We start from the raw sequence: 11,656 nt of genomic DNA, 5'->3' as shown, positions 1-11,656 counted from the left end.
TATATATATATATTTAAGTGTGGATTATGGAGTGTTCAGTAATGGATGCTAATAAATATGGATATTTTCTGTACTTTCTTGGCATTTTTTTTATTTAATAAAGGATTGGCATTGTATAGCCCGGTGGAAATTCTGCTGGAGTAGATAGTTTTTGCATTGGAATAAAGACATATATGATATATGCAACCAGTTTGAAGAATGTTTTTTGCAATATGGATTTTTGTTGATTTGATCATCCCAAATTGGCTATCTTGGTATAGAATACAGCTGTTCCCATTCACTATAATTCTGTATTTAAATAAGGAGCAACATAACTACTTTAACTCTTCATGATGTCAGAACATTTCTTTAAGTTTATTATAGTATTCTTAATGTAAAACAAAATTGAATTAACTGGAATTTTAAATATATATTCTTTTTGAGAGAAGGGAATATGAAACTCTGAAACTGTTTGGAGAATTACAGAGCCAAACTACAACAGGAATTTCTGTGTGTTTATCATGTAGAAGTTATGAAGCCTTTTTTTTTTTTTTAAAGACAGGGTTTCACTCTGTTACCCAGGCTGGAGTACGGTGGTAATCTCAGCTCACTGTAACCTCCACCTCCCAGGCTCAAGCAGTTCTCCTGCCTCACCCCAGGTAGCTGGAATTATAGGCATGTGCCACCAGGCCTGGCTAATTTTCTATTTTAGTAGAGATGGGGTTTTTCACCATGTTGGTCAGGCTGGTCTCAAACTCCTGACCTCAGGTGATCCACCCCCTCTCCCCGGTCTCCCAAAGTGCTGGGATTACAGGCCTGAGCCATCGCGCCTGGCCAAAGCCAATTTTAAAGCATTGTTTGATGTGATTTTAAGATGAAGATACATCTTGTTTCCTGTCACTTATATGTTTGTGTAATTTGGGCATTTGTTTAGCTGTTAGCTGTTAGCTGTTATTAAACACATATTATGTAACTCTTGGTAGGAAAAGAATACCATTCCAGATACAAGGAGCATGTTATGGTGTTTGGGGAACAAACATACGTAGAATGTATTAGTAATACAGAGATAAAGATAGAGTATTAAGGCAGCAACTGTGATGCTTTTGACATCACAGAGGGAAGGTGCAGTATCCCCCATTATCCACAGTTTTGCCTTATGCAGTTTCAGTTACTGGCACTCCACCCCAGCCTGAAAGTATTAAGATATTTTGAGGGAAAAAGAGAGATGCCACATTCACATACATTTTATTACAATATATTGTTATAATTGTTCTATTTTATTATTGTTGATCTCTTACTGAGCCTAATTTAAAAATTAAATTGTATCATGGTTATGTATGTATAGGAAAAACATAGTATATAGTGAGTTTGGTACTATCCTGATTTTAATCATCCACTGTGGGTCTTGGAACATATTCCTCATGGATAAGGGGAACTGCTATAAATTGGAGCTGAGTATTACAAGTAGAAATCAACCAGTCAAAAGAAAAGTGGGGTGAGAACCCATTCCAGTTAGTCTGGACTGTGTGAACCAAAGCCAGAAGGTGAGAAGCAACATGGTGTATATTAAAGTTTACAATCTGAGGTATGGAGTGGGGAGAGGCAAAGCTGGAGGAATAGGTAGAGATCTGATCATGAAAGGCCTTTGAAGGCCATGAAAAGGAGACTTTAGCTTGATGTTAAACTATTGAAGAAGCTTAAGAAAAGTGACGTGGTCAATTTTTTTCTTAAATAGATCACTTTGCCAGCTGTGTGGAGGATGGATTTGAGGGAGACAAGACTGGAGGCAGTAGTCCAGGTGAGAGATGTTGAGATGTTGTGGATTTGAACTAAGGCATTGGCAGTAGAGATGGAGAACAGGGAATGGATCTGAAAATAAATGGAACCACAAATTCAAGTTTTCTCCTTTCATATATGATGAAACCCTTTTTATATTAAAAATAAGTCGGCCTGGCTGGGTGTAGTGGCTCACGCCTCTAATCCCAGCACTTTGGGAGGCCAAGGCAGGAGGATCACAAGGTCAGGTTCAAGACCAGCCTGGCCAACATGGTGAAATCTTGTCTCTACTAAAAATACAATACTTAGCTGGGCTTGGTGGCATGCACCTGTAATCCCAGCTACTCGGGAGGCTGAGGCAATAGAATTGCTTGAATCTGGGAGACAAAGGTTGCAGTGAGCAGAGATTGCACCAGTGCATTCCAGCCTGGGCAACAAAATGGGACTTCATCGCAGTGGGGGAGTGGGGGCTTGGGGGGTGGGCATGGGTGGGGAATAAGTCGGCTGAGTGCAGTGGCTCACACCTGTAATCCCAGCACTTTGGGAAGCCGAGGCGGGTGAATCACCTGAGATCAGGAGTTCGAGATCAGCCTGGCCAACGTGGTGAAACCCCGTCTCTACTAAAAATACAAGAAAATTAGCTGAGTGTAGTGGCGGGTGCCTGTAATCCCAGCTACTTGGGAGGCTGAGGCAGGAGAATCACCTGAACTCGGGAGGCGGGGGTTTCAGTGAGCCGAGATAATGCCATTGCACTCCAGCCTGGGCAACAAAAGCGAAACTCCATCTCAGAAATAATAATAATCATCATAATAATAATAAGTGGAGGAAGAGAGACATAAAAATGTTGTTATATGACATAGACATTTGGATAGTTTGCCTTTGTAGACAGGCACTAAAAACAGTCTGATCAAGAAAATCGATACTGGAAAAACTGTGTTTTTTGTGTAATCGACCTGGGCTGTGAGAAACAGGTGATCTTTAAGATGGTATAGGGATCACCTGTGCTATGTACTATAAATAAATTTAGAAACTGTAAAGTCTTGAGGAAAAAACACGTCATGAAAGGCTTGGACCACATTGAATAGAAACTCAATAAATGCCCAATGATAGTGATATTTTCTAGGCTGTTCAATTAAGTTATTGATATTTACAAAAAAATCACTGCTCAGGTAAACAAAATAATGTTTAAAAATGTCATTCAGGCTGGGTGCTGTCATGTTTCTTTTGTTTTTTTTTTTTTAAACAAAAGAGGATTATTTTTTGCCATGTTGGCCAAAACAAGATTATTTTCTAAAAGCACTTTTAAATAATTTTTTCTATACTTAGAGGGCCTGAATTTATACAATATTACCTAGTTCTGAAAATAATCCCTGTTGTCTTTTCTACAGTTTGTTTTCTGTGGAGAGAGAAAGGGAATAAGGATAGTTTGGATGGACTTGTAAGAAACTTATCATCATTTCTTCCTTAAAACTACAACCACCACTATAACAAAATATCCTATATGTTTTATCAAGTTAGTAACCATTTCTCTTTGAGATTCTTTTTTCCATTTTGAGAAAACTGCGTTTCCTATTAGTTTATGTCTGATTTTGGTGAGTGCATATAAATCATGGCTAAACTCTCATTTTGTGATCTTTTCTCTGACTACCTTGTTACATTTTTAACAAGTAAATTGCTTCCTCATGCTTGGGAGAGACAGTGCCTATTTACTCATTCTTCATAACACTTTATACTGTGCAGTTCTTTCCTACTCTGGAGCCAGCAGCTGAAATACTGTGTATACACTGAATTCAAACAAATGTTTTGCTTTTGAACTCACCATGAATTCTCTTCCCTTCTTATGTCTTTCAGAAGCTTTGCATCGTCCCTATGGTTGTGATGTTGAACCCCAGGCACTAAATGAAGCTATCAGGTGGAGCTCCAAGGAGAATTTGCTTGGAGCCACCGAGAGTGACCCTAATCTCTTCGTTGCACTTTATGATTTTGTAGCAAGTGGTGATAACACACTCAGCATCACTAAAGGTGAGGTTTCTATGTAACATCCTTTCACTTTTCAGTTTTCATTATTGATTAAGAGATAAAGGGGCCTGGCCAGGCTCGATGGCTCACACCTATAATCCCAGCACTTGGGGAGACTGAGGCGGGCGGATCACCTGAGATCAGAAGTTTGAGACCAGCCTAGTCAACATGGCAAAACCCGTCTCTAATAAAAATCTGAAAAAAATTAGTTGGGCGTGGTAGCACATGCCTGTAGTCCCAGCTACTCGGGAGGCTGAGGCATGAGAATTGCTTGAACTCGGGAGTCAGAGGTTGCAGTGAGCTGAGATCACACCACTGCACTCCAGCCTGGGTGACAGAGTGAGACTCCATCCAAAAAAAAAAAAAAAAAAAAAAAAAAAAAAACAATCCTGAAATACATTTTCCTCCCAGCAGTGTTTTCATACATTCAGAAGGCAAGAATAAGCTTAGGCAGACAGCAAATCAGTTCAGGTACAACAAGGATAATGTCCCCATAATCCTATTTCTTTCTCGTAAGTTACTTTTTTGCCCTTGCCCTCGCTGCTCGCTCTCTCTCTCTCTCTCTCTCTCCTCTCTCTCTCTCTCTCTCTCTCTCTCTCCTCTCTCTCACACACACACACACACACACACACAAATCAATAATTGGTTGATTTTATTTGGTCATGTTCTTAATGTTCCATCTTTATAAGAAATTACCACGGAAATAAACGACCACTCTCTTGAATTACTAATAATGGAAATCAAATAAACCTTTTCTACCATTCCTTTCACTGACTATATAACCCAAACAATAGACATTATGTTGTCTAGGCCAGTGCTACTCAGGAAATGCGTCCACAAACAAGGGTAGATGCTTATGCTAAGATGTGAAACATAGACTTACTATCTTCATGCAGAAAGCCTTAGCTCCAAAGGGTTTAAAACTGGAACTAAATAATAAATAGTGTGCTTAGTGATGTAGTTGGTTTTACATCTGGTGCAGTTCTTAATCTCACTGTGGGACTAGTAATTGCAGTGAACGTCCCTACATATAGACAGTTCAAGTTCACGACACATTCTGAGTAGGCAGTGGAGGTCTGGCAACATGGCTTATCTAGCCACAGTTCAATTAAATAGGTGTGGCCAGCACGGTGGCTCACGCCTATAATCTAAGCACTTTGGGAAGCCGAGGCTTTTGGCATTGTCTGAGCTCCAGGAATTCGAGACTGGCCTGGGCAAACACAGTGAAACCCATCTCTACTAAAATACAAAAGGACATTAGCATGTTTGTGGGCAGGCATGTGGCCTGTAGTCCCAGTGCTACTTCGGGAGGCTGAGGCAGGAGGGAATTTGCTTGAACCCAGGAGGCTGAGGTATTCATCGCAGCTGAGATTGTGCCACTTCACTCCAGCCTGGTGCGACAGAGCGACGATGCCATCTCTTAAAAAAATAAAAACAGGCCGGGCACGGTAGCTCAAGCCTGATAATCCAGCACCTTTGGGAGGCCGAGACGGAGCGGATCACAAAGTCAGGAGATCGAGACATCCTGGTAACACAGTGAAACCCCGTCTCTACTAAAAAATATAAAAAACTAGCCGGGCGATAGGTGGCGGGCGCCTGTAGTCCCAGCTACTCGGGAGGCTGAGGGCAGGAGATGGCGATAAACCTGGGAGGCGGAGCTTGCCAGTGACTGAGATGCCGGCACTGCACTCCAGCTGGGTGACGGAGCGAGACTCCGTCTCAAAAAAAAAAAAAAAAAAAAAAAAAGAAGTAGGTGTGTGTATGGTGAGTCTAGCCTTCGTGGTATTTGCATTTGCTGGCCAACTGTATATAGAACAGAATTAAAAGTAAAAGTGCATTATCTCCTAGTGTCAGTTTTACTTACTGCTTTTGGATAGTTTTGGGGACAGGATGATATATGTCATGTATGTAGGAGTTGTGTTTATGCAGTTGCAGGAAAGTTTTATGTAAAGTTTGAGGATAGAACAAAAGATATCAAAGAATTTTTTTTTTTTCTTTGAGATGGAGTCTCGCTGCATTGCCCAGACTGGAGTGCAGTGGTGCTATCTCGGCTAACTGCAAGCTCTGCCTCCCGGGTTCAAGCGATTCTGCTGCCTCAGCCTCTTGAGTAGCTGGGATTACAGGCATGCACCACCACACCCAGTTAATTTTTGTATTGTTAGTAGAGACAGGGTTTCTCCCATGTTGGTCAGGATGGCCTCGAACTCCTGACCTGTAATCTGCCTGCTTCAGCTTCCCAAAGTGCTGGGATTACAGGTGTGAGCCGCCACACCCAGCCAGAAAGTTAATATTGTGTGGTAGTCTCTTTGGGCTACAATATACTTGATTTTACCTTTACTGATTCTTCACTGGAGAAATTTGTGAAGTGATGACTCAGAAATTCTTTCATAGGTACGCTTTCCTGTTGTTTTTTCAAGATAGCCCAGTCATCAAGGAAACATTGATAAAGAAAGACTGTTGATTCCTCAGTTATCAGTTATGACTGGCCTTTATCTTATGACCAACAGTGATTTCTCTTAAAATCCACAGAATGCCAAATTTTTATATCCAGTTCTCACTAATTTTAAATGATGTCATGCTAAAGCTGTTTTATTATTTTAAAAGACAAGAAAATATATTTTAAAATAAAGCAACACTTTAGTTTTGATTGAAAATGATATTTTGCTTGAATTTTTTTTTTTTTAAGTTCTGTCAGCCAAGCGTGGTGGCTCATGCCTGTAATCTCAGCACTTTGGGAGGTTGAGGCTGGAGGATTGCTTGAGCCCAGGAGTTCAAAACCAGCCTAGTCAATGTAGTGAGACGTCTGTCTTTACAAAATTTTAAAAATTAGCCGGGTGCAGTGGCATGCATCTGTAGACCCAGGTACTTGGGGGGCTGAGGTCTTAGGATCACTTGAGCCTGAGAAATTGAGGTTACAGTGAGCTGTGTTTGCACTGCTGCACTGCCACGTGGCGACAGAGGGAGACCTGTTTCAAGACAAACAAAAAAGTTCTTCCTGGGATTGCTCTGTCAGTTTGGCCAATGTTTGAATCCATACTAGTCATCCCCCTGTCATTTTCAATAGTAGTCAAAACTTCCAGGGTAGAAAAATTTTCCTGATAACTGACAAAAAAAGAGAACAATAAACAAAAAATCCTGGGGTCTTTGACTGTATCTTAATTATGATAGCCTGTCATTACCAATTCTTTTAAGGAAGCAACAATATTTTAAAATGTATATATAGATATATATACAAAGTAGTTACAGGCTTTATTTTTAGTTCATGTGGACTAACAGAGAAAAGCTACAGAGCAACAGGTTTTCTTCAGTTTTTCCAGCAGGATTCTTCTTTTTTCTTCCTGTAAATATGATTGGCTAGTATTTATCTGTGCACTTAACGCATATCCACTGCTACACCAGACTCCTATCTGTATATATTATGTACCCATAGGTGTGTATATGTACGTATACTCATGTTTTTTTCTCACTCTCTCATATCCATGTGTCTAAGGTGAGATGGTGTCTAATAGAAAGTTATTCTATGGAAACATTTCTGAAGGCCACTAAAAAAGGACAGATGGTTACAAGGATAATTATTTTGAGTTTTCCTAAAAACTTTTCCCTGATACTTCTGGCCATGTGCTTCTTCTTCTTCTTCTTCTTCTTTTTTTTTTTATTTTTTTTTTTTTTGGTTTTTTTTTTTTTTGGGCAGTCTCACTCTGTCGCCCAGGTTGGAGTACAGTGGTATAATCTTAGCTCACTGCAACCTCAGCCTCCCAGGTTCAAGCGATTCTCCTGCCTCAGCCTTCAAGTAGCTGGGATTATAGGCATGCGCCACCACGCCTGGCTAATTTTTTGTATTTTTGGTAGAAACAGGGTTTCGCTATGTTGGCCAGGCTAGTCTCAAACTCCTGACCTTAGGTGATCCGCCCCTCTCAGCCTCCCAAAGTGCTGGGATTACAGGCGTGAGACACCACACTCAGCCATGGCCATGTACTTTTGATTGACTTCGCTTCCTTCTACTTTCTGCCACTGAAGAAGTAGATGTGAACACTATAGGAAGGGTTGCATCTCTTAGAGATACGAACCTGAGGCACTACAAGGATTCTTTAGATTAACATTTATCACTAGTGATATTTCTTTCACTTTCTCTGTTTTGCCAAAGAAACCTAATTTGTGCTACAAGTATCGGGGCAAGTTATATATTGAAGTCTGAACTTGATGTTCCCAATTTTGATGGAAAAATTAAGAACATTGAAGTTGACGGCAAAGATACACTGAGTGACTCGGGTTTTGGTTTCCAACTTTGAGAATGAGCTTGCCATTCCACGCACTGATTTTAGTGTGGAATGGAAAGGAGTGATTCATTCTTTGTGGGAACTAGGAAGGAAATAAGAAAACTATAGCTATTTTTAAACTTGTATTCTGGAAGGGATTGTGTTTTGGGAGTCCTAACTGCCCATTCCCTCATCCCACTAAACAGTTTTCTTGCTGAAAACTCTGTGGTCTGTGTTTTTTTGTTTGTTTGTTCATTTTTTGTTTTTGTTTTTGTTTTACATCAGTGGTTTTGTTGCCTTGGTGCCAAGTGAAATTTAGAAGTCACTTTGTATCTCACATGTCTTATCCCTAATCCTTGGTTGTTAACATTGAATCATATATAAGACACATTCCTTGATAAACTGTTTTCAGGGAAAGTGAATTTTCTTCTTTTGAAGAGTGAGCACTGTATCCTTTTCCAGCCATTTTAATAACCTGTCTGCCATACATAGAGTTTCCTAAGGATATTTTTTAAGTTGTATATAGACTTTTAAAACCCTGTAGTAAATGCCAGAAAACCATTTCTGACCATGCTTGTGTGGTTAAGCTAAAAGTTAAAGAGAGCAGTCAGGATATGATGAACAGCCAAGTTTGTTATCATTATTTAAAAAAAAATTTGGCATAAAAATTCCAGATTCTTTTTTTTTTTAAATGAGTTTAAAGTTTGACAATACACTGCTTCAGTTGAAATAAAGTCTTAACATCGTTTCTTTCATCCTGTGATGACTATGGCTAGGTGAAAAGCTACGAGTTCTTGGTTACAACCAGAATGGCGAGTGGAGTGAAGTTCGCTCTAAGAATGGGCAGGGCTGGGTGCCAAGCAACTATATCACCCCAGTGAACAGCCTGGAAAAACACTCCTGGTACCATGGACCTGTGTCACGCAGTGCAGCTGAGTATCTGCTCAGCAGTCTAATCAATGGCAGCTTCCTGGTGCGAGAAAGTGAGAGTAGCCCTGGGCAGCTGTCCATCTCGCTCAGGTACGAGGGACGTGTGTATCACTACAGGATCAACACCACCGCAGATGGCAAGGTAAGACTCGCTGGTCAGCACCTTTAAGCATGGACTGGCTGCTTTGTGAAATAATATTCAACGTGACTGAAGTGAAGTAATAGGTTTTATATCTGACATGAAATAAAATATTCACTAGCTTTGTGAGTTTGGGCTTTTTGGTATGTTAGAGCTTGTTCTCTTGAAAAGAATATGGTAATAGAAATTTAAAAACAGTATTATGTTAATATTTTAAAGATAAGCTAGATTTGAAGGTGAAGAATGAAGGGAACTGCTGTATAAGTTAGCTGTTCTAATAATCAGTACACAAATACACACCCAGTGCACTGGTATAGAATTTATCAGTTAACATTGTATCATTGAAAATTAGAATATGGGAGGCCGAGACGGGCAGATCACGAGGTCAGGAGATCGAGACCATCCTGGCTAACACGGTGAAACCCCGTCTCTACTAAAAAAATACAAAAAACTAGCCGGGCAAGGTGGTGGGCGCCTGTAGTCCCAGCTACTCAGGAGGCTGAGGCAGGAGAATGGCGTGAACCCGGGAGGCGTAGCTTGCAATGAGCTGAGATCCGGCCGCTGTACTCCAGCCTGGGTGACAGAGTGAGACTCCGTCTCAACAACAAAAAAAAGAAAATTAGAATAATATCTACCAGAAAGTTCAGAGTAAGAATTTAGACTTTTGAGCCTGGTGTCTATCACTAATGTATATTAACTGAAACAGATCATTCAGTCATTGAACAGTTTGTATGTTGGGAACACCAACCATGTTAATTAGGTAGAATGGGTTTGTTACAGTGTGTTTATACATTATAAACTACAGAACATGAGCTTATGTCTGTTGTTTTTCTATTGAGCAGTAAATGTAGGTTGAATTATTTATTCTGTTCTCCTCTATGTGATAGGCAAGCTGTGGGGGAAGCACAGGCTTTGGAGCAAGCAGTTCTGATTGTGGCCTTACTTAAGTCTCAGTTTCCCTGTCTGTAATTAGATCCCACTTTACTGGGTTGTTGTAAGGATTAAATGAAGTAATTTCTGTAAAACATAATGACTGATACAAAGTAGGAAGTAAGTAAATTTTTAGTTTTCTTTCACTTTTGCACCACTATATAGACATAGTATGTTTCCTGTTGGCCAAACAGAACAGAATCAGATGTGTAGTAATGTAAGAGTGACTCAGCAGTTCTAGTTATTTACCTAATAGAAATGAGTGCATATGTATGCCAGAAGACATGTATAGGAATGTTCATAGCAGCATTGCTTCTGATAGCCAAAAACTAGAAACACCCACAGACCTAACAACAGTAGAATGGATTAATAAATTGTGGTATATTCATAAAATGCAATTTCATTCGACAACAGCAATGAACACGGTACTGCTACACACAACACCATCAGATAAAACTATGGCCCTCCGGCCATCTGCTTTTTCTTGTAAATAACATTTTATTGGAATACAGCCACACTCATTTGTTCATGTATTGTCTATGGTTTCTATTACTAGGCAGTGCTGAGCAGTTCTGACAGACACACTATGGCCACAGCCTAAAATATTTATTATCTGGCCCTTATAAAGAGTTTGCTGGCCCCTACTGTAGATGAATATCAGCTGACTCAACTTCAGCAAAGTTGAAGGATTAGTATTAGCCGGGGGATGAGGATGTGGGGAGTGGGAAGGACTCCTAATAGGTATGAGATGATGAGAATGTTCTAGAGTTAGATAGTGGTGATGGTTGGACAACTTTGAGAATATGCTAAAAACCACTAAATTGTATACCTTAAAATGATGAATTTTATGGTATGTGAGATATAATGCAATTTTTAAAAATTTTAAAGTGTAAATTTAAAAATTTTTTAAAGTTGGGTGGAAGAAAATAGACGTAATACATACTGTGTGATTGTGTTTGTATATAGTTCAGAAGCAGAGGCCAGGCGCAGTGGCTCACACCTATAATCCTAGCACTTTGGGAGGCTGAGGTGGGCCTCATCACTGGAGGTCAGGAGGTCAGGAGACCAGCCTGGCCAACATGGTGAAACCCCATCTCTACTACAAATACAAAAATTAGCCTGACATGGTGGCGCACGCCTGTAATCCCAGTTACTCAGTTACTCAGGAGGCTGAGGCAGGAGAACTGGTTGAACCCGGGAGGCAGAGGTTGCAGCGAGCCAAGATCGTGCCACTGCACTCCAGCCTGGGCAACAGAGCGAGACTCTCTCTCAAAAAAAAAAAAAAGGAAGCAGAAGCTAATCTCAGGTGTTAGAAGTCAGCATAGTGGCTATCTTTGCAAGGGTAAATAGCTGGAGAGCATAAGGGAGGCTTCTGGGGTGCTGGTCATGTTATAATTCTTGGTGTGGGTGATGTTTACATGGGTGAGTTTACTTTGTAAAAATTATAAATTTTCCGTTTATGAATTTTATGTATACTTTTATGTGTACACTAAAACAAAAGCCTTTTTTTTTTTTTTTTTTGGTTTGAGACAGAGTCTCGCACTGTTGCCCAGGCTGGAGTGCAGTGGCGCGATCTTGGCTTACTGCAAGCTCCGCCTCTCGGGTTCACGCCATTCTCCTGCCTCAG

The 11,656-nt window shown here is 40.3% G+C and overlaps 1 protein-coding gene across 5 annotated transcripts in view; it reads left to right on the top strand.

Moving 5' to 3' along the window:
* The window catches only part of ABL2 (ABL proto-oncogene 2, non-receptor tyrosine kinase), a 64,072-nt gene that overhangs the window by 32,534 nt on the left and 19,882 nt on the right, over positions 1-11,656 (top strand). For 3 of the 5 annotated variants that reach the window (XM_017891670.1, XM_017891666.1, XM_017891669.1), the window contains exons 2-4: positions 1,715-1,777; positions 3,607-3,777; positions 8,807-9,102. In XM_017891670.1, the coding sequence (XP_017747159.1) occupies positions 1,715-1,777; positions 3,607-3,777; positions 8,807-9,102 (530 nt within the window). The remainder of the gene's footprint in view (positions 1-1,714; positions 1,778-3,606; positions 3,778-8,806; positions 9,103-11,656) is intronic. The other 2 variants (XM_017891668.1, XM_017891667.1) reach the window with 1 other exon arrangement.

The sequence above is a fragment of the Rhinopithecus bieti genome, unplaced genomic scaffold, assembly GCF_001698545.2.
Source record: "Rhinopithecus bieti isolate Rb0 unplaced genomic scaffold, ASM169854v2 scaffold_20101, whole genome shotgun sequence".
Classification (NCBI taxonomy): domain Eukaryota; kingdom Metazoa; phylum Chordata; class Mammalia; order Primates; family Cercopithecidae; genus Rhinopithecus; species Rhinopithecus bieti.
Note: the sequence above shows the minus strand (reverse complement) of the source record. Positions and strands in the feature narration are given on the sequence as shown.